The sequence below is a fragment of the Aedes albopictus genome, chromosome 1, assembly GCF_035046485.1.
Source record: "Aedes albopictus strain Foshan chromosome 1, AalbF5, whole genome shotgun sequence".
NCBI lineage: Eukaryota > Metazoa > Arthropoda > Insecta > Diptera > Culicidae > Aedes > Aedes albopictus.
In genome coordinates, this window is record NC_085136.1 from 235,143,014 (window position 1) to 235,170,010 (window position 26,997).

Consider the following 26,997-nt stretch of genomic DNA (forward strand, 5'->3'; position numbering starts at 1 on the left):
TCCATTATTCCTATTGAATTTTCATCGTCACCTTTATTGTAAAATCATCCCACGACTGCTGTCAGAATTTTAAATGTTATTGTATGAATTAAAGCCTGTATCCGCAATAATCGGGACACATAAATACAGCTGTAACTCTGCAATATAAACATTGAAATTGCTCAAATTTTGTCTAATAGTATATTAAGATGTGTTCATTTCACCTACAAAATTTCATTTGAATCGGTGCAATACTTTTTGTTGTAACAACGAAAGAGTCAAATATGCGCCATTGAATTTTGTACAGCCCAAAGTTTTGCTTGTCAGAGCTGTAACTTTTGAATTTGGCAAAGGAAATAGCTGAAATTTTGAACAGAAACCCCTCGATAAACATTTGTTGCATAGGCAAAATTTCAAAAAAATCGATGCATTAATAACAATTTTATAGTCGAAACATGTATTGGGACTGAACGTGATTTTAGCCCCTCAGACAGCAATTAGTAGGGGTAGGCGGGGCATAATGAGCAGGTGGGGCATAATGAGCACCTTGTATTTTCACTGTAAATCTTCAAATTAACAAAACAAATTGCTTGATTGTAGCCTTATTATCTAAAATCCAATGAGTTGATGACAAAACATTAGTCAAAAAATCCGTTTACCTTGAAAAAATTATCAAAATGCGTAAAGTGGTCATGTACTGGGAAAATATTATAAGAATCAGGTGGCCTAAAATAAGGTTTTGAGTATCAAAATCACAACTTAGTGGGCATCTATCGATTTTCTTGATATTCCCTAGGCCAATGAAATGTATTTGTAACACTTTTCAACTATTTGTATAATTATTTTGTTGAAAAAATATGCTTCAAAGAGTTGGTAGTAGGGTGGGGCAGAATGAGCAACTAGTGATAAAATAATGAAAATGGTAAACATCTTCAACAAACAAATTCTAATTTTGGTTTTCTCTGTTTTGATGCATATAGTAAGGTTTTGTTTGTAACTTTCAATTTATTAACTTGAAAATTTCAGTATCTGTAAATTATCACCGTTTAAAAATTCCTCAATAGAAGACTCATTGAAACCCCACAGTTCCCTACAAATTAAACCCCGTAATCCCTTCAAATTCTCATTGATTGTTGCCGGTATGCTTTATCATTGACAAGAATAGTCAATTAGCATTTGATTGTGTACAAAACTGATATTGATCATCCTGCCCCACCTAGGGTGCTCATTATGCCCCACCCACAAAACGCAACTCGCGATTTTATACGTTTTTAAAAACATAAAATTCTACAACATTATAACTTTATTCGGAATTTCAACGATTAGCTTTCGTCAGTTAAGGTTCAAATGAGGATTGAACGTTAAAATTACACATTGGTTGCATTTAATTTACTGGATTTGGTGGCAAAATGCTTAGGCTGCTCATTATGCCCCGCCTACCCCTAAGCACCCTTTATTGTTTCGATTGTATCGTAATCCGGGGTAACATTGATCAGAATTTTCGATCTTTCTTGAATAATTCTCTTGTTAAAGCAAACTTTATTTGTTTTATATTTTTAAAACAAGTACTGACCCTCTGAGTATATGTTAAGCTACTCAAAAAAATATTGTGAAACTTTAAAACATGTTTAAATAATCTTTTTATGCTAATTTTTGATTTTGCAGATTTGGGGTAACATTGATCACCTAAGTAAACAATGTTCATTTGTGTTGAAAATACCCTTACTTACTAAATTCGGGGTCGCTGATTTCGAATAAATTGTCCAAATTCTTACAAGTTATGTACTTTTTAAGTTATTTTAGGATTAAAATCCTTCAAACCGCGAATAACGCCTAAAGGTAGGCAATGTCCTAAAGAATGGATAGCCTATTTTTAATAAATCGTATATTCTATTGAAAAATAGCATTTTCATAAAAGTTTTGTTTATTAAATCTAACTCCAGGATATCATATTGAAGTAATACAGTGATTTCGAACCTCATATTGTATTTAGTATTCATGCCATGCATAAATGTTTGACAATGTATCTCATTGCGTTACGAAACACAGCTATGGAAAAATTAATTTATTTCAATGTTTATGAAATTCAATTTTTGTGAATTACATGTCATTTAATAGCTAAATAATAGCAGATTACGATATACCATTCGATTGCAGAAACTGATACAATGTAAAATAGTTGTTTGAACATTTCATGCGGTCGGTCAAGCCGATCAATGTTACCCCGCTGATCAATGATACCCCGTTTTACGGTACTATTGAAAGTACTATACCAATAATCATCAAATTTTGCAGGCATAGTATACACATAATCAACTAGCTTCTGTGAAAATTTCATGAAAATTGGCAGAGAAATTCAAAAGTTATGAATAGGCAAATATCGCACATGAACAGCACGAAAAATTTTCACTAACTCTAACCCCTATCAACACCAGTAGCTTTCAAACCAATTGATCAAAGTTGATGAAATTTTGCAAGAAAGTGTCTCTATAAGTATCATAACTGCTAACGAAGTTTCATAATTATCATCACATAACTTTGAACTGTAGCGTTATAGAACCATCTAGTACACGGGTTCCCAACCGGTGGTCCGCGGCCCCCCGGGGGGCCGTGAAGCCAGTCCAAGGGGGCCGCGATGTTACCAAAACCTTGTTAAATTTTTATTCTATTTTGTGCAAATCATACCAATTTTTAATTTTGTTAACCGCAACCCGCCAAAGCCACAACTTTTAGGAACAAACTTTCAGTATAAAACGCCTTCGGAAGAAAAATTTTTCGGCTGCGCCGCTTTTTTTCAGCTATATCTCAAATTGAATATACATGACATCATTGTTTATGAAATGTAAGTGTCGAATAAAAAAAACGTATCATTGACCGTCGAAAACCCCGCCCACAGTAAGTTTCTGGCTACGACACTGTACTTTAAAAAACTTGGTTTCGTTCATTTAACTCAATTTTTTTTCCAAAAAAAAAATCATTAGGCCCCAGATGATTCCATAATTTTTGAAGGGGGTCGCCACCTCAAAAAGGTCGAGAACCCCTGATCTAGTATGCGAATGAAAATTGGTCATGATTGTACAAAATGCTTAAAACCACGTCTGTTTGTTTTTCATCCATGGTTAAAAGTAATGCATCGATTTTCATGAAATTTGGCACAAATAGTAAGCATACACCAAAGGGTCCTCAGTCAATTATTTGGCCGATTCTATCGATTCATTACAGAGCTACTGACGTGCTTCTGTGTCCCGATTATTGCGGATACAGGCTTTACTCTTTGAACTTGGGCTAATTTAAAGAATCCCATAGCATTTTCCCTTTAATTTTGCAGCCTAACAGCTCTGCTAGTTCTGCAAAAGATTTTTTATGCAAATCCTTTGGCCTGTCTAATTGTTCTACCACATTGGCGATATTTGTTGAGTCGATCCCTGGTAGATTTTGTAAGAAGTTTATACCATCAGCTTCTTCATTAATTCCCAGGGACGACGCCTTGACAGGGTCAGGTTCCTGCTTTCCACGCTTTATAAGCTCGTAAAGCTTGGCCGTGGCCGTGGCGCTTGGGGACCACATAACCTGTATTGAAGGAAAATTAACCACCAAACATGCCAATGCGTCCTCTACTTTGGACAAATGCTGCTGATGATGAAATTGGGTTTTTCGATCGAACTCGATCAGCAGAATTGGCTTGGCATAGTAGCGGGTCATCCTGTCGCACTGGTGGTAAAGTCGTCCCGATTTCAGCGATGTGACGAAATCGGGAACGGACTTTCGCTCCACGGCAATCTCCGGCGACAAAATGTAATCACCAACCTGGGAAGAAAGATATTCACTTACATATCTATATAAATAAAAATGGAATGGTGTTTGTATGTCACGAATAGGCTCGGGAATGGGTCAACAGATCGGCATGATTCTTTCACCGTTGGCTCCTACGTGTTCGTACGAAAAAACAATTAGAAAAAGTGACCGGGAAGGCAAGAAAAACAGATAAATCTGAAATTCCAGAAATGCCCCTCAAATTTCTTCATGGAACCGGATGTCAAAAAACAGAGTAGGCAGGCAGGACGACCTTTGCCGGGACTGCAAAGGTATATATATATATATATATATATATATATATATATATATATATATATATATATATATATATATATATATATATATATATATATATATATATATATATATATATATATATATATATATATATATATATATATATATATATATATATATATATATATATATATATATATATATATATATATCTATATATATATATATATATATATATATATATATATATATATATCTATATATATATATATATATATATATATATATATATATATATATATACATATGTGAACCATAACGCCATAATTATACAAAGCATTAGGCCGTGTCGATTTTTGCAAAATTTCGAATACATAAAACCGCATATTTACAAATGGTTGCAAATGGACCCAAATGAAACCCAGCAAAATAAAAAAAAAAACTAAATAAATCGGTAAGCCAGTCGACTTGAAGTCGGCACTCGACTTGAAGTTTTATAAGAGAATTTCAATTTTCCAGTATAGAGTAAGGTGGGGCAAAAGTTCGACCCTAGTTGAAAATTCATTTTTTTTTTCAAGAAATCGAAGCAGATATAAATAAATTTATAGCGTGTGGAAGCTAAAATTTTGCTGAACAAAGTTATGCCAAATGTCTTTTCAATTTTGAGTTACAACACTTTTTGAATGAGTGTGTCTAATTCGAACTCTTGTCCCACCACTGGGGCAAAAGTTCGGATCTAGTGTTTGTGGTATTTTGCTAACCGTAGTACACAATTTCGACACTTTTGTAATTGGAATACCTAAAACCAATTAATATTTGATGTTGGAACTGGAATACACTTTAAAGTTCGATCTGGATTTTACCCAAATCAGGGTTAAATTTTCTTCACCAAAAATTAGAATTTTGCCGCCAAATTCAGTTAAAACAACATTTTTTTTCAACTTCGATCGAATTTTCTCACTGATTCCATCATTTTTAGAGTTAATATGTACATTTTGCAGAATTTTAGGGTTTTACCTAAAGTTGCCACATGACTCGAACTCTTGCCCCACAATTCGAACTTTTGACCCACTATGTGTAAAATATGATTTCCAAATCTTTCTTGCAAAAAGTAATACCATGCCAAAGAATCTTCAAAATATACACAATACACATAATACAATTTTTTGATCAAAAACCAGTATTTTGTCATAACTTTTCGCAATATTGATCAATTTTCATAATTTTTGAAGTAAAAGACTCTTTTTCAAAAAGACTTCGAACAACCTTGACACCCAAAAGATATAGTTTGAATTAGGCTCAAAAACTTCAAAAGAAACTCTTGCCTTACTCGTACTTTTGCCCCACTTCACGCTAAGGAAAGCAATTCTTTCAAAGGTAGGTAAGGTTTTTAAAAAAAGCATAAAAATCCTTCCCCCTTCTGAAGCTAAGGGGCATATATCAGGGAACATTTTGTTAAAAGATAGCTTTCTAGTTGCACTCAATTTAAGCACAGAGAACAGACATCCAGGCTAGAACAAATTTCATTCGGAAGGTTGTGTAAGGATTTGAATCTTTACTTGAGTAAGGTTGCAAACCAATACACGATGACAACACTAGCGCCATCAAACACCATATTGCCACAGTCAGTGGTGAATTGAAACATTTCAAGTGGTGAATTAAATTAGTATGGGAAATTAACCGATTGCAGCGCCACGCTATTGCCACTTGTGTTGCCGATTTCAAATGGCCGTTAAATTCCTTACACAGTTTCGGAACTGGACTTGGATGTCTGTTCTCTGTGATTTAAGGGAGCTATTAAGTTTTGAAACAATGAACATTTTATACGAATGATTTTTAGCTTGCTTGTTTGGCATCACTGCACGTTCTACGTGTGGAAGAGCGTGGCGACTGCATCTACGGCGTCATCACCCTGCGCGGGATGGAGGCCCATGTGTTTTATAAAAATGGGATAATTTGGGTCGTAAATATTCTTGTGATATCACTTCGGATAAGCTTGGTACCTTCGGCGTAGTTGTTGTCTTGTTCAAGAACTACTCATCGATAGCCCAAATAATAAGCAAAATCCGGACAAAGTATTTATCCTGTTTCTTAGTGATATTACCACGGAATGGGATAAAACTTTCTATGCTCAAGACTGATACATAGACGAACGAAAATAAAATACATTGTTCTCCACATCACCTTTCGTATTCAGGATGGCACCATCTGAGTTAGTACGCAGAAAATCTGTTTTGCACAAAAGCTTTGAAAATTCGTATTCTTTATTAACAAGTTCTCCCAAAATTCCGTCGAGTTGTAATGGACGATGAAACATATTGCCTCAGAAAGTTCGAATATCTCACAGGACAGGATTTTAACGCAACAAACTTACCATAAAGAAAATCCTGAGCGTCTGAAACGAAAATTTAAAACCAAATTCCCTGAAAGATATTAAGTATGGCAAGCAATATGTTCGTGAGAGCTAAAATTTCAGATTTTTGTAATTTTTGTAGTATTTTTGAAGAATGTCGCCAAAAGCGTCTCTTACGTTTTCTGAACAAAAACAAAACATGTGACCTTGTTCTGGTCAGTTGCCATTACGTACGATACAATCACTTGGTACCATCAAAACAACGTTGCTTATGTAACCAAGGATTGTTATCCACCAAACCGTCCACAGCAGCGACCAATTGAATCATACTGGTCTATTACTGGTCTATGGTGAAGGAAGACCTCAAAAAGTAGTGTAAAGGTGTCAACGATCGAATAATTTCGTTCTCGGTGAGATATTGCTCAGAAGTAAATCGACAAGTTCACCGTGCTTCACGAAAGATGTGCGCAGCAGCTAATGGAATCAAATCCATATAAGTCTATTTGCTGTGGTGTTGAGTATTACATTTGTCTATAATATGAATTTAAAAATATGGATAAAAACATGCTGTTGATGTTCTAGAATAATTGTTCTGTGTCCGGATTTAGGTGTGAACGGCCTTTACCAGATACTACACACGAAATACGAAACAATACTTCCCCAAACTTCAACGCTAGTTTTTGTTTGGAGTGTAACTTTGTGCCCCGGTATACATTATGCGGTTTTGAGTATTCGAAATTTTCCATAAATCGACACGGTCTAATGAAGAATGTCCAAATTGCTTACCGTAATCGTCATGGGCACCACCTCTATTCCGCGGCAATGGATCAAGCATGGCAGGTCCGATCGAAACTCTCGCTTGTCGACGATTATACGAGGCGTGATAAAGCTTTCGGTAGCAACTGCTTGGTCACCGCCGGCCGGACTCGTGGGATCCTCCTGCTTCGTTTGCAGCATGATAATAGCGTCCTCAGATTTCCCGTCTCTGTGCTCCGGCACGACCATGTTCTGTAAACACACAATATTGTATTCTTACAGATATGTTACTTAGGACGCTGAATAGCGTTGAAACATGTTAACTAGGCCTTAGATAGGACAGATTACGTAATCCTTCTGTAACAGTTCACTAGACTTGTACGGCATTAAAGAAGACACTGTTGCGATCTGATTCGGTAGATTATGGTAGGAAGTGGGGACATTTATTTAGTATTTGCTGTAAAGTATTTCTGTAGATTCTTATAAACTTAGAGTAGTGTTTGTTGATCGGTTCCGACATATCAATCTTATAGTCTAAGCTACTGACACGGCACAACTTGCCAATGAGGTGTGCCGTTTGAAGCTTGGGGTCCTAGGTCTGAGTGAAGTCCGTTGGCTAAGCTTTGGAGAACACAAATTTGCATCGGGTCAACTTCTGTCTTTTAATGAGAGGAATACCCGGGTTTGAAACCTCGCCATGATCGCATGATACGCGGCACCCGATGCTGTCGAAGTGCATAACGAAGAACATGTTTATTGTCACCGGCGACTACTGCGAGAATTGGTTCCGACAATTTGGATGATCATAGTCTGGCATGGTCTCGGAGAAACTAGCGAGATATTCCGGAAGGTGGAAGCGTAGAAAATCAATGGAGCGTCATCAAGAACGCCTGCATCGCCATCGGTGAGAATAATTTGGGTGAGCTACTCACCCAGAGAAAGCAGTAGATCACAGATGACACGCGATAGAGCGAGCAAAAACACGAGGAGCCAAAACCGTTACCCGTCAGCGCTATTCGGCTCTTAAGAAGGAAGTGAGGCACTCATGTACCTAGGCGGGACAAAAGAACGTGGGTGGACTCCCTTGCCGACGAAGGCGAGAAAGCCGCAGATATCGGCGATATTCGTCTTTTCTACGATGTCTCAAGTCGCCTTAGTGGGATTTAGATGAATGCCATGATGCCCGTGAAAGACACGTCTGGACAGTTATTGACCGACCCGGCTGACCAGTTGAAACACTGGTTCAAGCACTTTAGATACCGTTTTCAAGTGTCGGCCACGCCACCATCACCTCAGCAAGATCCGCCAAGGGTTCGACACATTACCCGTGTCAACACCGAAGCCCCATCAGTGCAGAAAATTGAAACAGCCATCCTGAGCAGGGATACCAGGTGAAATTTTCAAATGTCTTCACACTCCACGTTTTGGCTTTAGTATAAAATTAATGTTAAAAATCAAAATTTAAGCTTATGCTCTCCCTGCGCTCTATATCAAGTAATATAGAGTGATATACATCAAGAAAGGCGTTAATCCTACTATCTCTTGTAATTCCTCCAGGAGTTTGGAATGCCTATTTGGAAACTATTTTTTTCAGTTTTTTTGTGATTTGTCATGGAGTGCGGTCTGGGGTTCTTCCAAGAGCTTCACAAGAATTTCCTCAGTTCACATGGAAGTCCTCCAGGAGTTTCCTGAGAATTAGTCTAGGTGCTCCTCATGCATTACTCAAGAAGTACCGTCGTGCGGGTTGTCATTGGGCCAAAGCAGGGTGATATTGGGTACGTTAAGAATACGACGGGAATGCAAATTGTGTGCTAAACATCTAGAATACATGATTCTAAGATACTTTGCATCCACCTTTGGATTATCTGACTTGTATTGAATCCGTGCGATCGATGGATCAATGTTACCCTCTAGGTCCAATGTCACCCCGAACGACGGTACGTCTAGAATTGCTTCAGGAGTTTCCAGGATTCCATTAGGAGTTCCACGAGAATTTCTCCAGGAACATCCCTGGATTCCCACCATGGCTTCCCTAAGAATACCACGGGAATTCCTTTAGGATTTCCCTGTGAATTTCTTTATGATTCGACGGGGAATAACTACATAAATTATCCGACAATTCCCTCCATAATTTCTATAAAATTGAATTCAGTAGTTCCCCAATGGAATTTTTCCAGGAGATCCTTGGTTATCCTCCGGGAAATCCGCAAAAACTTCTCCAGGAGATCCTCAAGATTTCTTTCAAGAGATACTCGGGAATTCCTACAGGAGGTCCTCGAGAATTCCTCCATCAGTTCTTGGGGAATACCTGCAGGAGTTTCCAGGCAATTTCTACAGAAGTCTTCGAGAATTTATCTTGGAGCTCCCATGGAATTTCTCCAAGATTTCCTGGGAATTTCTCCAGGAGGTCCACGGAAATTTCTGCAAGAGTTCCTCCAGAAAATCCTCGGAAAATATTTTTGGAGATCCTTGGGATTTCTCCAGATATTCCTCTGAAATTTCCCCAGGAGATCAGGAGAATTCCTCCAGCAGATCCTCGGAAACTCCTCCAGAAGTTCCTCTGTAACTCCTCCAGGAGTTCCTCTGGAATTCCTCCATAAGTTTCCGGGCAGTTTCTCAAGGAGATTTCCGAGAATTCCAACAGGAATTCCTCCGAAATTCCTCCATGTTTTATTCGGGATGCCCCTCAGAAATTCCTCTAGGAATTCCACGGGAGTTCCTCCAGGAGATTCTCGGGAATTCTTCCAGGAGCTTCTAGGGAATTCTTCCCGAAAATTCGTGGAAATTCCTCCAAGAGTTTCTAGCGAATTCCTCTAGAAGATCTTCGGAAACTCCTCCAGGAGTTTCTCGGGAACTCCACCAGGAGTTCTTTGAGAATTCCTCCAGGAGATACTGAGATACTTAGCGATCTTGCAGGGAATTCGTGAGAATTCTCTAGGAGATCCTCGGCAATTACTAAAGGAGGTCCTCGGGAATATCTTCAGGAGCTCCTCGGGAATTTCTCCATGAGTTCTTCGGGAATTCCTCCAGGAGTTCATCTGGTATTCCAGCAGGAAATCATCGGGAATCCCTCGAAGCACTCCTTGAACATTTTTTTTTGGGAATATCTCCAGGACTTTTTCGGAAGTTCATGCAGCAATTCCTCGGGAATTTATCCAAGAATTTCTCGTAAAGTCCTCCAGGCTTTCCATGGAAGTTCCTCCAGGAGATCATCGGGAATTTTTCAGAAGATTCTTGAAAAATTCTGTGAAAGTTCCTCAATGCCAATGCCAATTTAATCGTTTGAATTCCCTAGACTGAGAAAGCCAAAACCCCCAATACATAAAATTTCCAGTCGAAAATCTTCAGCGTCATCCATAAGTTTCCCGGGAAGTCCTTCATGAGATCCCCGATAATTCCTTCAGGAATTCCTGGGATATTCTGTCATGAGTTCATCGGAAATTCTGCAAAGAGTTCTTCGAAAATTCCTGCAGGAATTCGTCAGGATTTTTTTCCAGGAAATTCTCGGAAATTTTTCCAGTATTTCCATCTATTCCCGCGGGAAGTTTTCCTGGAGATCCTTGGGAATTTCTCCAGGAGATCCTTGGGAATTCCTCCAGGAGTTCCTCGCAAATCTCTTGAAGAGTTCCTCGGGAATTTCTTTAGGAGTTGCTCGGTAGTTCCTCCAGTTCCAGAGTTGGTGAGAAATTTTTCCATAAGTCAACGGCAACTAGAAGACCAGAAGTTTATCGGGAATCCCTCCAGAAATTCCTTTTAGATTTTCTGGGGAATACCTCCAGGTATTTTTCGGGAATTTCTTTACGAGTTAGGTGTTTCTCGGAAATTCATCCAAGAATTTCATGAAAATTCCATCGGAGCTCCTCGAGGTTTTTTTTGCCAGTTGCTCAAGAATTCTTCTTGGTTCCCCGGTCCAGATTTTTCCCGGAAAATCCCGAGGATTTCCTAAAGGTAATCATAGGAACATCCAGATTTATTTCTGATAAATTCCTAAAGTATTCCCGATAAAAAACGAGAAGAATTCACTAGGAACTTCTGGAGAAATTCTCAAAGAACTCTTTCAGGTCCTCCAGGAGCAATTTCCGATGAACCCCAAGAGGAATTCCCGTGGAACTCCTGAAGGAAAGCTAGAGAAACTCCTGGGGGAATTCCCGCAGAATTCTAGGAGGAATTCCCGAAGACTTCTAGGAAGAATTCCCGAGAATCTCTTTAAGAAATTTCCGAGGAAATGTAGGAAGAAACTTCGAGGAACTCGTGAAAGAATTTTCCTGGAATTCCTGTCAGAATTCCGGGAATTTCTTGTAGAAATTCCCAAGGAACTCCTGGAGGAATTAACGAGAAACTTCTGGGAAATTCCCGAGGAACTCCAGGTATATTTTCCGAGGGACTCCTGGGGAAATTCCGAAGGATACAAGGAGGAATTTCCTAGGAACTCATGGAGAAATTCCAGAAGAGGATTTTCCGAGGAACTCGAGAAAAACTTCTCCTGAAGGAGTTGGCGAGGAACTCCTGGACGAATTTTCGAGGAAATCCAGGATGAATTCCAAAAGAACTCCAGAAAGAATTACCAATGACCTCCAGGAGGAACTCTCGAGGAACTCCCAGAGGAATTCCCAAGGAACTTCTGAAGCATTTGCTAAAAAACTCCTGAACCTGAATTCTTCCGATGAACTACTGGACGAATTCCCGGGGAACTCCTGGAGGAATTTTCGAGGAATTCTTGGAGAATTTCCGGATGAATTCCTGAAATAATTCCCGAAAACTTCTGGAGGAATTCACAATGAAACCTTAAAGGAATTCCAGATGAAATTTTCGGGGAGCTCCTGGAGGAATTCCCAAAGAACTGCTGTAGGAATTCCCAAAGAACTCCTGGAGAAATTCTAGAGGAACTCCTAGAGGAATGCCAAGGAATACATGAAGGCATTTCCTAGGAACTCCGAAGGGCATTCTCGAGTTACTCCTGGAGGAATTCCGAAGATTACATGGAAGAATTTCCTAGTAAATCCAAGAGAAATTCTCGGGTCACTCCTGAAGATATACTCGAGAATCTCTGGAACAGATTTCCGAGGTACTCTTGGAAGAGTTTCCTCTGTTCCGCGCTACTCGTAGAGACATTCTCGATGAGCTCCTGGAAGAATCCCCGAGGAACTTCTGGAGGAACTCCCGAAGAACTTCTGGAGGAATTCCTCAAGAAATTCCAAGGATTACAGTGAGAAATTTCCTAGGAACTCCTGAAGGAATTTCTGTTGATCTGTTAGAGGAATTCCTGAAGAACTCCTGGAAGAATTCTCGACAAAATCCTGGAGGAATTTCCGAGGAATTCCTGGAGCTTCTTGAGATCATTGATAAGGCCTACAGAAAGTGCTCAAAACAAGATGTCAAAAAGTTTCAGCAAAAGTTTCAGAAAGTCTTATTGGATCAACGACGCCAACGCAATGCAAGAAGTTGAATGCTAGAGCCCGGTACCCGGCTCAAAAGATAGCGGTACAAGGTGGCAGATAAATGAATCCATCGCAGCACGAAGAGAGCGTCATTTTTGAAGCGCAGAAAAGTATGGACATGAACGATATGCGGAGCTTTTATGAAACTGCCAATGGCGCGTGACACAAAACCCGAGCAAAGTCTAACAACAAAATGATAGCAAATCGAAAACACGATTTGTAATCAGCAGCAAATTGATATCATGTTTTGATATCAGATTATCTTGATTAATTTCGATTTCAAATTTTGATATCGTTTTGCTGTCATTTAAAATTATTACAAATATTTAAGTTTTTGTGTTATTTCAAAACTTCTAGGCGACCTTGTATAAAGCATCTAATGATATACCATCAGTGCAATTAACGTATTGCATTTAGGTTTTCATATTATTCGAAAAACTATACATTTAACGATTTTTCCATTTTTTCGCACTGATAGCAAAAACAGTAATCAATTTGCCATCACTGATAGGGTAATTGTTCCCATCGTTGTGGTAGTACCTATTGTTGCGGTAATGGCAATTGAGCACTTTTTCGACTGAAATGTTACCAAAAGGTATTTTTAATAGATGTATGGTGCTTAAATTATGAGATTGCACCATTTGTTTGCTTAAGATTTGCCCAAAAACCTATTTTAAAAAAATATTTTCCTAAATGTGTTTGCTGCTGTGTTCCTATTGTTGCGGTAGTGTTCCTAATGTTGCGGTATCCCATATGATTTCAATGGGATACCGCAACAATAGGAACAAAATACCGCAACATTAGGAACACAATGTTCTTTCAGATAAAAACGAATAAAATGCTCATAACAACATCAAAGTGGCAATATTTCGTTATTTTCCCGTAGATTAAGGATGGATTTTATTATTTTCAATTCAATCCATGTAAAAAGTTTGCTTGGGGCGATACAATTGTGGTTTAAACATGAACCCAGCGCTTAACTCCTCCATGATCGGATCAATTACCCTAGCAGGAATTGTTTTCAACTTGCTCTCACAGGAACATTTTTCTGCTTTCATTTTTGATGTTTTAACCGTTAAAACGACCAAAACGACATCAACCTGAGTAATCATAATTTGCAATATCACAACATCAAAATTTGTTTTCGATTTGCTGTCAGACTTTGCTCGGGAACTGCACCTGTGCCCGGCATGTGCAATGACCAGGAAGGAAATATGCTTACAAACAGGACCGGTTTAAGGGGGAGCCAGGGGGGCCATGGCCCCGGGCCCCCACATTTCAGGGGCCCCCACAAAATCCCACTTCACGAATAAAAATTTGAAACAAAAAAAAATGACTAAGTACCAAAAATAAAACAGAAGATAGAGGGATACAATGTTCAAAATATTTTTTTGTTTATAGGGAGAGAAAAAAAGGGGTTTTGCAAAGGGGCTGATAATATCGGGTCACTAATGTACTACCTACTGGTGGAATGTGATATATTATGGTTCTCATTTGAAGGACTGCAGCTTTCGAAGCTCCTATAAAACTTGTTAGCATTTTTTATTTGAACTAGTCAATCTTGTGCAATTGACCAAAATATTTTATTGGAAATCCTGGAGAAAAACTTCGCTTGAACTCTAGATTAACTCTTAAACTCTGTAGAATGTATACTTACGAAAGTTCCTGCTGAATATTCGTGTTTATTTCTGTTGAAAATTTTGGACATATTTTGGAAGAATTTTCCAAGAATTCTTAATAGAATTGCAGGAATATTCTTGTTTTTTTTTTTAAACATTCGGAAAGTTGATTGGAATAATATGGTTGGGTTCTTGAAACATTTCTTCACTTAGGATGTAATTTATGGCGAACTCCTGACAAAATCCTTAGATTTCTTGAAGACATTGCAAAAGAAATTTGTAAAGATATCCCAACAAAATCTTATAACACATGCTATAAGAAATGAAGCTAGGAATTACATAAGACACATAACAGTCTCTATTCGAATTCCCCCTTTTAAATGACAGAATTTCTATTATGAAGCTTCCCCAGAAGTTGATTTCAGAATTTTGTCGTTTTTTTTCGGGAAGTTGCCAGAGAACTTTTTCTGCTTAAGCTCCACAAAAAAATCATGGTAGTCGACCAGCAAGCTCCAGGGATTCTGCTAGAAATTTTATTTGACGTTCTCACAAAAACTACCCCAGCGGTCGGGTTACAAAATTTACTAGAAATTTTCTGCTATGAATTGCTCTATAGATTTATCTAAAGACTCTGATACGAATTCCGACTAACTCTAACGCAACGATCAAAATCGCAAAAAAAAATAATTTATATAATTTCTTCAAATTCTTCCACAACGACATTAGTTCTTATTTGTTAGATTTAATAATATTTTTACAATTTTTTATCCTATATAAGCAAAAATATACCCCTGGAAATGGGGCCCCCACAACACTGTGGCCCCGGGCCTCCATATTTGTAAATCCGGCCCTGCTTACAAAGAAGACAATGGTAGCAGCCAGAGGGAATGTACACTTCGAAGCTTGATTGAATGATGACAATGAAGGAGCACGCAGAAATTGATTGATGCACCAAGTGAAAAGAAGAAGAAGTTTTGACATCCAAGCGGTGTGCCGTCGATGAGATCCTCGTCGCTGATTGGTTGATGGATGTAAACGGCACACCGCTTGGATGTCAAACTGCTTCTTCTTATCGCTTGGTGCATCAATCAATGGGGTTAACATAGTAGATAACGGTCAAGCAGTGGAACCAGCAACACTGGATGAGCCTTGGAAAATTCTTAAAGGAGTTGCAAAACCGCAAGGCTGCTGACAAGGCCGAGATCCCGGTCGAACTTCGTAAGTACGGAAGCGTGCAGCTACATCAATCAATGGCCTCATATGCCCAAATAATAAGAAAGGGCATAGATTATAGCGTGCTTAGTACAAAGGGATTAAATTCGGCGTACAAGATACTGTCGCGTGTCTGTTCAACAGACTGAGACCTCTTGAAGAATTCTTCGTCGTCGAAGACCAGGCTGGTTCTTGTGAGAGCCGATGAACGACGGATCAGCTGGCTGCGATCACCTTCATTTAAAATTTGATCTCATAGATTTCTAGAAGGTTTCTAGAAAGAATTACATACCTGTTTCGTATCGATAAGCAACTCGAACGCTTGCTTTTCTCTCCGCACTGCCGTTAGATATGATTGCTCTTCGGCTGTTCCCGAGTGGATGATAACGAACACTCGTGCCCGGTCCAGTTCATGACGCTGCTGCCGTGCCTCGTACACTTCAATCTGCCGCAATGCAGTTACATGGCTGTGGTACATTACGATGTAACGAGGTTTAATCGTCTCCAATGTGCGATCCAACGAATCCGTGCCGTTGATTTCGCTCTTGAAAGTTCTAATGAAAACCATTGGCTTGTTGCTGTCGGTCATAATCTTCGTGATATCCACATTTTCCATCGCTGAAGCCAGTTCGAATTCACCGCATTCCAATTTGGGGATGTTGCATTGATTATCTTCTTTGCCAGCGTCCGAATTGGTCCGCTCGGCGGCACCTTTCTGAGACATAGTCAGTATGTAGGAATCCTTGAAGCACCGGTTATCTCCCTGCTCCTGCTGCGTGCTCTCCAGCAGATCCGCTTCCATTTTGGACATAGAGCTCTCTCCCTCGTCTTGATCTTTCAAGTCTTCTTCGGCCTTCTTGGCTGCGTCGGTATGGCGTTTGGAAATCTTTTCTCGGAAGAGGCTTCTTCTTGATGAACCGGCTGATGCTTCCGGAACCGCCTGCTGCTTAGGTTCTACACTCTTTACAGTGTATCCACTACGATGCTCCGTAGGGAAGCGGCGATATGATTCGGCTGCTTTCGAAACATCCACGTCGTTTTTCAATGCCTTATAGAATAGATATCTATGTGGTCCTTGCGTCAAGTATTCAGCAAGCTGGTAGCACGCATTGCCATCTTGGCACAATATCAAGATCTTGACTTGCTGATGGAGATGCTTTAGGCGTTCGTCTTTACTGCGAATGTTCTTCGCTGTTTCTTTTATATTTGTTGGGATATCCTGCCGGAGCACTTTGGTTAGTGCTTCCCATTTTGGACAGTGTTCAGGGTCGAATTCTGAAAAATAGATCAGAAGGCTTTTATATTAGTAATTAATTGTTCTACTGCTTCTGTAAATATGTTATCATATTATCATTATTTTTGCGTTCATATTTCAAAGAGTTGACCAGCTATTGTCCACCGAAGACATGATTCCATTCCAATACCACAGGATGTTCTCTCCCGCGAATGTTTCAGTTAACCTACAAACACGATCGGTTTCGATACATTTGAGCTTATGAATTTCCTTCGTTAACTTCATAGGAAGCTTTTTCGTAAAATCAGGAAATTTTTCAGAGAAATATCTTGGAATTTGTTCCAAATTTCTACGACATATTGTTAGGGAATTCTTTTGGCAATTTCTTTGATTATTTTTCAGATTATTGTTTTAAAAATTCAAATATTCTTAAAGAAATTTGAATAGGAACACCGTGTCCAAAAAGTTCTCAAACAAAATCAATTTGAATTCATTTCAAATGTGTAGTTAAGATTTTAACAGTAAATTTATTTATTGAAAGGCCTACTAGGGGTGATGCACAAATTATGTCACGCAAAAATCGACCATTTACAACCCCCCCTCCCCCATATGTCACACTTTTTGTATTGGACCTCATAATTTTTTGTATGGGCCGTCACATTCTGCAAAGCCCCCCCCTCCCCCTTAAGATCGTGACGTAATTTGTGTACGACGCCCTAACACTGAACAAATACAGCATATGTTTTGGAATTAACCGTCCTTTATCCTTCTCTGCTGATCGCTTATGTGTCTAAGGCGAAACTGGAAGCATTTCCTCACTTTTTGGTTTTTAATTTTTTGTTAAATATCGAAGCAATATTTTCAAAATCGGTTTTCGTGCACATGTAGTTCAAGGTATCTTCTGATTTTTTTTTGTAGTGGAAAATATTTTTCGTTTTTGCAGAAACCATTTTTGAACAAAATTTCACAAAAAAATGGAAAACATTTTCCACCTCAAAAAAAATCAGAAGATACCTTTATCCATACTCTACATGTGCACGAAAACCGATTTTGAAAATATTGCTTCGTTATTTAATAAAAAATCAAAAGCCGAAAAAACGAGAAAATGCTTCCAGTTTCGCCTTAAGTCCATTTCAGCTGACACGCACGTAATTTCATTGACATTTCGTCTCATTTTAACGAGTAATGGTTTTAAGTTGAAACACCATTGCTCACCATTGCTAGTTGCAACTATAGCCAGAAGAGAAAAAAATATGTGACTGTATTGGTGAAGTACGAAGCTCGTTTTATTTTGTACACAATAAAACGTATACAAACAAAAATGTCCATTTTCACACCATTCTCACTTCTAAAACATGCTTGTATCTCTATTATGGTAAATTTATGATGCTTAACTTTAATATAACGTACATTTTCAAGGAAATCAGCCCAAGTTGAGCATACTTGCAAATTTCTTACCATATCATCACTAAAATTGTATTGTTCTATCCTTAGTATATCGGTTTGGTACAATACTTGGGATAAAAACTCAAATTTAAACTTATGGACTCTATTTAGCTACCGTAAAATGGGGCCAATCCGGAGACGGCGGGTTCGATTCCCGTTCCGGTCGGGAAAATTTTCTCATCTCCCTAGTCCCTGGGCATAGAGTATCATTGTGCTTGCCTCACAATATACAAATTCATGAAATGGCAGGCAAAGAAAGCCCTTCAATTAATAACTGTGGAAGTGCGCAAAGAACACTAAGTTGAAGCGAGGCAGGCCAAGTCCCAGTGCGGACGTAGAGCCAGAAAGAAGAAGAAGAAGAAGAAGAAACTTTTCGAACATTTTCCTTGCGTGCCGGAGCAAACAGATTGCAAAAAACGGAAAACGGCTTATGATTTCACAAAAAAATGGGCCTACAATGCTTCGTTCTTGAGTTATGATTTTTCAAAGTAGGTGGTGTCGTTTTTTTTCCACTGGAGTTTTCCGGATTAGGCGACCCTTATTTTTTTTCAATTTGTGAACCCTACCTGTGAAAAAAATACATCAATTTCTGAGAACCTTCGTACCGATTTGTACAATAATTAAAAAAATCGCCTTTCCTGTTCAGCAAAGTATCAGCATTACTGTAAGCTCAGTTTCTAGATCAACTGTTCTCAGTAAAAAGCAATGTATTTTACTGGTTTTAGGCGTCTTTTTTCAACAAATTACTGATTTATCGCTAATTGTGATTTTTACATATGCGTCATTTTTTGTGGACCATGGAGTCGTCCACACAAAATGACACAGGTTTTACGTTATAACTTTTCCAAGGAATCTTTGTGAATTTTTGTGTGTTTTGTGATGAAATACACCTCATCCTGTTTTTTTTCTTTCTGGAATAACGCTTCAAGTGGAACAGAGCTCAGATCTGGGATTCTTAGAGAAATTATTGCTGAACTACCTCAAGTAATTTCAGCCACTAGCATAGACTGTTTTTTTCTCACTCATTCTTTTTTATAAACATGAGAGCAAGAAAGATGAAAGAGAGAGCCAGTGTACCCCCTTCCATCCTTCTCTTTCCTGTGTTTGTTAAGAAGGGTGAGTGAGAAAAAAAAAATAAAAATCTGCCTTCGAGATTTTCTATAAGGTTTATTTTAGGAATTTTCTAATAAATTTTCCAGCTAGGAATCAATTTGAGATTCTTTTAGAAATTCTTGCTGGGATTGCTTCAGTAATGATGCTGGGATTCATTCAGAAATATCTGATAGAATCCATCAGGAAAATTTGCATGAAATGCTTAGGGAATCCTAGCTAGAATGCACGAAGAAATTTATTTAGGAATATCCAATGATACCGTAATAGAAATTCATAAAAGAATTCTCGATAAAATCTCTAAAGTAAACGCAAGACGAATTTCTATAGATTGCCTAGGAGAAAACTCTGGAGAAATTCTTGAAGGTATCACAGCAGGAATATGTATATGAATACGTATAGGATTCATTGGAGAAACCTGTTAATCAATTCAACAAGAATGTTTAGAGAAATCTTATCAAACATTTGTGGAGGAATTCCAAGAGGATTTCTCTAAAGATTTACCTAGGAATGCCTCCAGGAGTGTTTTGTGGGCTTGTCTAGAAGATTCCTGCTGGGATTGCAGAAGAAATACCTTCATGGGTTCCTTTAGGAACATTCCCTAAAATTCCTCCAGGGAATCCACTTGAAGTTCCACCAGGAAATGCTGCTGTGATTCGCCCAGGTATTCCTGCAAGATTTTTTTTCATGACTCCTCTTGGGACATTTTCCAAACATTTCCGCAATAACTCCTCCAGTGATTCCTTCAAGAATATCCATGATTTCCTCTTCTGTTTCCTCCAGAGAAGGATTCATCCAATAATGCTTCTGGCATAACCATTAGGAATTCCTCCAGTAATTCTCTGCTGTCATTTGTTCATGGTTTTCTCCAGATATTTAGTGCTCCTAAGGGGACATCCATAAAGTACGTCACGCTCATAGGGGGGGGGGGGGGGCTACCGAAAGTGTGACAAGCAATAAATTAGGTATACGAAAACCCCGTACGAAAGGTGGAGGGGGGGGGGGGGTCTTAAATTCCCAAATTTTGCGTGACGTACTAAATGGATGCCCCCTAATGGGAATCCTCTTGAGAAAATTTTAGGAACCACTGCTGGGATTGCTCCATGCAATACTTGCAGAGAATCCTCCAGGAATTCCTGCTGGACTTTCAAAAGCAATAATTGGATATACCTTTTCCTGCTGAAAATGCGCAGTTCCTAGAGGAATCCTTGAAGATATCTCTGAAAAAATCATAGCTGAAATTTTTGGAAGAGCTTCAAGAGAACTCCCTTTAGCAATCTCAGGAAGACATCCTGGAGGAATCTTAGGAGGAATTTCAGAACAGCAGGCATTCCTAGAGGAATTGCTGAAGAAATGTTTAGAGAAATTCGATGTGATTGCTCCAGGAATGCCACATGTAATTTCGTTAGAAATTTCTGCTGGGATTCTTCATGAATTTTGTGGGAATTGAGAGGGATGCCGAGAAAAGGATCAACAGGGCATACGGCATTAGCAGCGGTGATGCGCTACCGGATTAAGAAAGCAAACGAAACAAACGATCAAGATGAAATGAAACTTCAGTCTTGTTAAGTATTTCACGCGAGTAGATTGCAGAATGTGCATCCGTCCTCGTTGGTGAAGAGATTGGAGAATTCGGCCATTGGAATTGATTAGTCCGAGTGACCACAGTGTCCGTCCGGACACTACAGATTTCTTTAAGGATTCCTCCGGAATACGGTTTTGTTTGCTTTCCTAATCCGGTAGCGCATCACTGCTGCTAATGCCGCATGCCCTGGTGATCCTTTTCTCGGCATTCCTCTCAATTCCCACAAAATTATAAAGAATCCCAGCAGAAATTTTTAGCGGAATTACATGTGGCATTCCTGGAGGAATCCCATCGAATTTCGCTAACCATTTCTTCAGCAATTCCTCTAAGGATTGAAGAGTTTTCTTCAATGACTCTCTAGGAAACCCTGTCGAAATACTTGCTGGTATTCAGGAACTGTTACTAGGCTTTCTCCACGCATTCTTGTGGTGGTTTTGAAAGCATTTCCAGATGATATTTCTGCCGTTTTTTGGTCTGAGGAATCTTCCAGGAATTGCTGGAGGATTTAAGGCAGGAATTGCTTGAGTAATCACAGCAAGACTTCTTAGAGGATTCGCACCACGAATTCTATAAGAAATCCCAGAATCGTTCCCAACATAAATCAATTTCAACAAGTTTATCAAAGAAATCTGAAGAGGATTTCTAGTAAAAAAGAAAAGGAATTCCTGTTAGAATCCCTAGAAGGCATTATTGGAAGAACTCCTACACGCAGAAAAAAGTATGGTAAAATCAAAAATATTTCAGGTATTTTTTTTTTCCTCCCCTGTTGGGGAAATTAAGCCACTGCGTCCAATAGGCTGAACTTTTGTGGCATGTCCCGTTTTGATATTCGCATCTAGCCAGCTAATTACCATGTGTCAAGTAATCAGCTACTGCCACGACGCGTCGTCTCCCAGTCAGGTGCAATGGAATTAATAAACTCCAAGACCTTCCCAGGTTTTGCAGACCAGATCTCACTGGGTTGCAAGCAACCACTATTTAGAAATCTTTGCCTGCGCGTGTATAAAGCACCACAACTGCAAAGCAGATGTTCCGAGGTTTCACGTTCCGTATTACAGAAACGACAGATATCACTCTGAATATGGCCAATATTTTTCAAGTGATACCTGCTCGGGCAGTGTCCAGTTACTAGGCCAGTGTATGTACATAGAGCTCTCTTGTTGAGCTCTAAGAGCTTTTTGGTTTTATAAGCATTTGGTGTTATAAATCGTTTTGACTGATTGCAATTTTTGACGTCCATCCAATTGGATATCACCCTCTGCTCAGCCCAGCGTTTCAGGTCCATTTTAATTGTACAGTTTGATATACCACAGAATGGTTCTGGACCAGCAAACTGTAAATTGGAACAACTTTTAGCAAGCTCGTCTGCCATTTCATTTCCTTCAATGCCACAGTGACCTGGAACCCAGTATAAGTTTACTGAATTCCCTTGGCACAGCCTGCGCAGTGAAAGAATGCATTCCCAGACAAGCTTTGAAGTACATTTGTAAGCGCACAATGCTTTTAGTGCAGCTTGACTATCTGAGAAAATACAAATATTTGCGTATCTGTATTTTCTCTCAAGGCAGATATTTGCGCATTTCAAAATAGCAAGAATCTCTGCTTGAAACACCGTAGGATAGTGTCCCATCGCCACTGAAATTTGTATTCCAGGGCCGTAGATTCCCGCTCCCGTTTTTATTCCAACTTTTGAGCCATCTGTGAAGAATTTGATTGACCCTTGACGAACAGTGGGACCTCCGACTTCCCAATCTGCACGAGTTGTTTCGTGCAACTTGTAAGGAACATCATGGTTCGCCACAGGTTTCATCCAGTCTTTAATCATTTTCATTACTGGCCTATTTTGGAAGTATTGTGAAATGCTCAGGTGACCTACAAGATCACCTGGCATAAACATTTCAACTCGTTCAAGTCTCAGCAATTCCTTTTCTGCTTCTAATTGCACGTACTCGTGCAAAGGTAGCAGATTGAGAATCGCATCTAAAGCTTTTGATGGAGTGCTTCGCATCGCTCCTGTAACAGCAATGGACGCAAGACGTTGAATTTTGGCAAGCTTTGTTTGTGTGGTAGCCTCTTTCGTTTTTGGCCACCAGACAAACGAAGCATACGTCACTTTTGGGCGGATTATGGCAGTATAAATCCACATTATCATTTTTGGTTTCAAGCCCCACTTCCTGCCAATAGTTTTGGAACATAACCAGAACGCACTTGTTGCCTTACCGATCACGGACTCAATTTGAGCATTCCAGTTCAGTTTAGCATCCAGTATCAAACCTAAGTATTTGACTCGATCACTAGGATGGATTTGTATCCCTCCAAGCCGAAAAGCTTTTAGGTTGATCTTCCTTCTCCTAGTGAAAGGGACAATTACGACTTTTGACGGGTTGATGCTAAGGCCCTCCTTAATACACCATGAATGTGTATAGTTTAGGGCCCTTTGCATTCTCTCCGAAACAGTTTCGTCATACTTTCCTCTCACTATTATGACTATATCGTCTGCAAAGCCCACAACTTCGAAACCTTTTTCCTTCAAGCTTCTTAGAAGATCGTCTACAACTAAGGACCACAATAGTGGTGATAGGACTCCTCCTTGAGGGCAACCTTTCGTTGCCCTTACTGTTATAGAAGAACTTCCCAGCTCAGAGGTGATTTCTCTTTTTGCAAGCACAGTATAAATCCAATGTATGATACATTGGTCGAAGTTTTTGTTCTCCATGGCACGCTTCATAGATGAATAGGAGGCATTATCAAATGCTCCTTCTATGTCTAAAAAGGCGCATAGAGCTATTTCTTTTGCTGAAAACGTTTTTTCCACTTTTGTTACTAGCGAATGAAGTGCTGTAACCGTTGACTTACCAGATTGATAAGCAAACTGGAAGTCAGATAGGGGATGGTCTTTTATGTAAGAAGAATTGATAAAATCCTTCAAAACCTTTTCCATAGTCTTCAACAAAACTGAAGAAAGACTAATTGGCCTGTATGCTTTGGGATGCGTCTTGTCTCGCTTCCCCTTTTTTGGTATAAAGATAACTTTTACAAGTCTCCATTTTGATGGAACGTAATTCAATCTTAAACTAGCCTTGAACATCTCAATTAGTGATGGTACCAACACCGCTTCTCCATTTTGAATCAGTGCTGGAAATATTCCATCAACTCCTGCAGATTTAAAAGGCTGAAAAGATCTAATTGCATTTTCCACTCTGGCCTTCGTGAAGATTTCATCAGCTAAATCTGAGGTGGTGTTTATTGTCCTAGTTGACTCCGAAGAGTTTATACTAGGACATCCTTCACCTTCCAGAGATATAGTATCATTGGAATCCACACTTAGAATCGAACCCGGAAAATGGGTTTCCATCATTAAATCCAAAGTTTCACGAGGAGTTTTGGTAAAAGCTCCATCGTCGCGCTTCAGGTTTCCCAATTCATTTGAATGATCTTTTGCGAGCGTTTTCTGTAGTCTTGCAACTACAGGAGTGCTGTTTATGTTTTCACATGTCAGCATCCAAGACTTTCTTTTAGATTTTCGTATTTCGTTGTTGTACTCAGTCAGGGCTTTCCTGTACTGAGTCCAATCTCCCGTTTGTTTCGCTCTATTGAACATTTTACGAGAAAATTTTCTAAGGCGATCCAGTTTAAAGTTCCACCATGGCACGTCTCTAGTAGAAGACGATTGTATGGTGGGACAACTTCCGTTAAAGGAATTGATGATACTTTCATTTACCCTTTGAGAAAATGATTCCAACTTTTGGGTTGAATCAATAGTTTCTCCCATTGTAAATGAATGCGTATTCAACAATTCTACATATTGATCCCAGTTTGTCCTCCTGGGATTTCTAAATGCGGTTCTAGAGTAATCTCCACCACTCCAATTGAAGATAATGTGTTTATGATCAGATAGAGAAATCTCATCTGACACGTGCCAGTTTGTGATCTTGTCAAAGATTGCAGCATTGCACAGTGTTAGATCCAAGACCTCTTGTCTGATTACATTTGAGAAAGTATATTCAAATAAATTGTCATTTTGTTCTGGCAACAAAAATAAAACTGTTTCGAGCAAATCGAGCGTCACATTTGAAGCAAATTCAATCCACTTTTGAAACAAACATGCATATTCTGACAGGTTATGTTAGAAACAAATGTAAAAATTTTTGTTTTTTTTTTTTGTGGCAGGTCGGCCCTACGGAAATATTTGTTTTCCAATTAAATTCACAAAGTCATTTCCTTCTCTAGGAAAACCCACTTCCCGCATGGCACTTTCAATGCCAACATCATGTAGATAACACAAGCTCCCGAAATCAATGGGATTTCGTGGAAACTTTTGGTGAAACTTGACTTTTTTGCAAGAGGAAATCTTGTTTGGTGCTGCAGCTGGAACTTGAGAGTTTTGTTTATGTTCTCGACGGCGGAACGGAGGGCTCTTCAATGAGTATTGTAGAAATCAATATGTAATGGAGTTGGTTTTAAAAATTAATATTTAAGTTTTAAATATTTTATCAGTTTATAAAATAAACATGGATTTTTTTTTATATTAATGTGTATTTTAACTTATAGCTAATTCTACACTTAGGTAAATTTGTCTCCGTGATACAGTAATTCTGAAGGAATTTCTGGTAAAAAATCTTTGGGTGGATTTTTGGAGAACATAGACAAGTTACAGCAGTGATTGCCGGGTGAATCCCATCTAGAATAATAACAGGACTCCCAGCAAGAAATATTGGATAAATTTCAAGAGGGATTTTCTGGAGGAATTTGTAGAGGAACGTTTTGAAAATTCTCTGTAGAAATCATAGAAGGAACTTCTGCAGAAATACCAGTGGCCTGGAGAAATCCGCATAGATATGCCAAATGGAACTCTTGGAGGGCTCATATAGCCGAGGCGGTAAACGCACGGGTATTCAACATGACCATGCTGAGGGTGACGGGTTCGATTCCCGGTCGGTCCAGGATCTTTTCGTAAAGGAAATTTTCTTTACTTCCTTGGGCATAGAGTATCTTCGTGCCTGCCACACGATATACGCATGCAAAATGGTCATTGGCAGAGGAAGCTCTCAGTTAATAACTGTGGAAGTGCTCATAGAACACTAAGCTGAGTAGCAGGCTTTGTCTCAATGAGGACGTTACGCAAAGAAGAGAGAGAGAACTCTTGGAGGTATCCTTCGGGGGAAAATCTTTGAAGAAATTCTCTTGAAATTCCTCCACAAATTCCAGATGGGATTTTCCTAGAAATTCTTGCTTATATTGCCCAGAGGTTTCCTATACAAATGTTGTCTGAAATTCCTCCAAGGATTCTTATAGAACTTGCTGGGAATCCCAGAAAGATCTCCTGAAGGTACAGGGGATGGCCAAAATGTTTGGGATAGGCAACTTTTTTTCTCCCACAAAAAAATTCAACATGCTGTAACTTTTCATAGAGTGCATCAAAAAATCTCAAATTTTGACTGTTTGTCAACCTATTATATGTGCACCATTGGTACAAATTTGGACGCGATTGATAAATTTTTCGCGAAGTTAGAACCGTTCGGGTAAAACACTATTATTTAGACAACTAATTTTTGAACTGTCATATCTCTGAAACCAGTGAACCAAATTGAATGAATTTTTTAACGTTTATCAACAATATATTGATACTCAATACGACGTTATAAAATGTAATATTTTCTCACGGCGAATTAAGTTATACCGGATTGAATTTTTTACCCATATAGAGGAAAATAAGTCAAATTTACAATACCACACAAAAATTACTAAATGTGTTCTTCCTTTAATCTAAATAGGTGCTGATATATCTGATTAGAGATAACTTGAGAACAGAAGTAGAAAATCTTTGGATATCAACACTTAAATTTATTGACATTGATGTAAAAAAAATACATTCTTTCGAGAAAAATCCAAAAATTGTTAATCCATGATAACATTTTTCAACGTTTAAAAAGTACCTATGTTTTAATAGTTTGTAAAGCATTTGCATATTGTTAGTGTACGTTCAAAATTTCATTCAATTCGGTTCACTGGTTTCCGAGATATGACACCTCAAAAATAAGTTGTCTGAAAAATAGTGTTTTACGCGAACGGTTCTAACTTTGCGAAAAATTAACCAATCGAGCCCAAATTTGTACCAATGATGCATACATAATAGGTTGACAAACAGTCAAAATTTGATATTTTTTGATGCGCTCTATGAAAAGTTATAGCGTGTTGTGAGAGAAAAAAAA

At 38.7% G+C, this 26,997-nt stretch overlaps 1 protein-coding gene across 1 annotated transcript in view; it reads right to left on the minus strand.

Moving 5' to 3' along the window:
- Window positions 1-3,085: 3,085 nt before the first annotated feature.
- Window positions 3,086-26,997, minus strand: part of LOC109425362 (DNA repair endonuclease XPF-like) — a 33,639-nt gene continuing 9,727 nt past the window's right edge. The window contains exons 5-7 of the mRNA XM_062848716.1: window positions 15,703-16,685; window positions 7,172-7,393; window positions 3,086-3,786 (exon numbers count right to left, since the gene is read on the minus strand). Coding sequence (XP_062704700.1) covers window positions 3,265-3,786; window positions 7,172-7,393; window positions 15,703-16,685 — 1,727 coding nt within the window. The 3' untranslated portion in view covers window positions 3,086-3,264. The remainder of the gene's footprint in view (window positions 3,787-7,171; window positions 7,394-15,702; window positions 16,686-26,997) is intronic.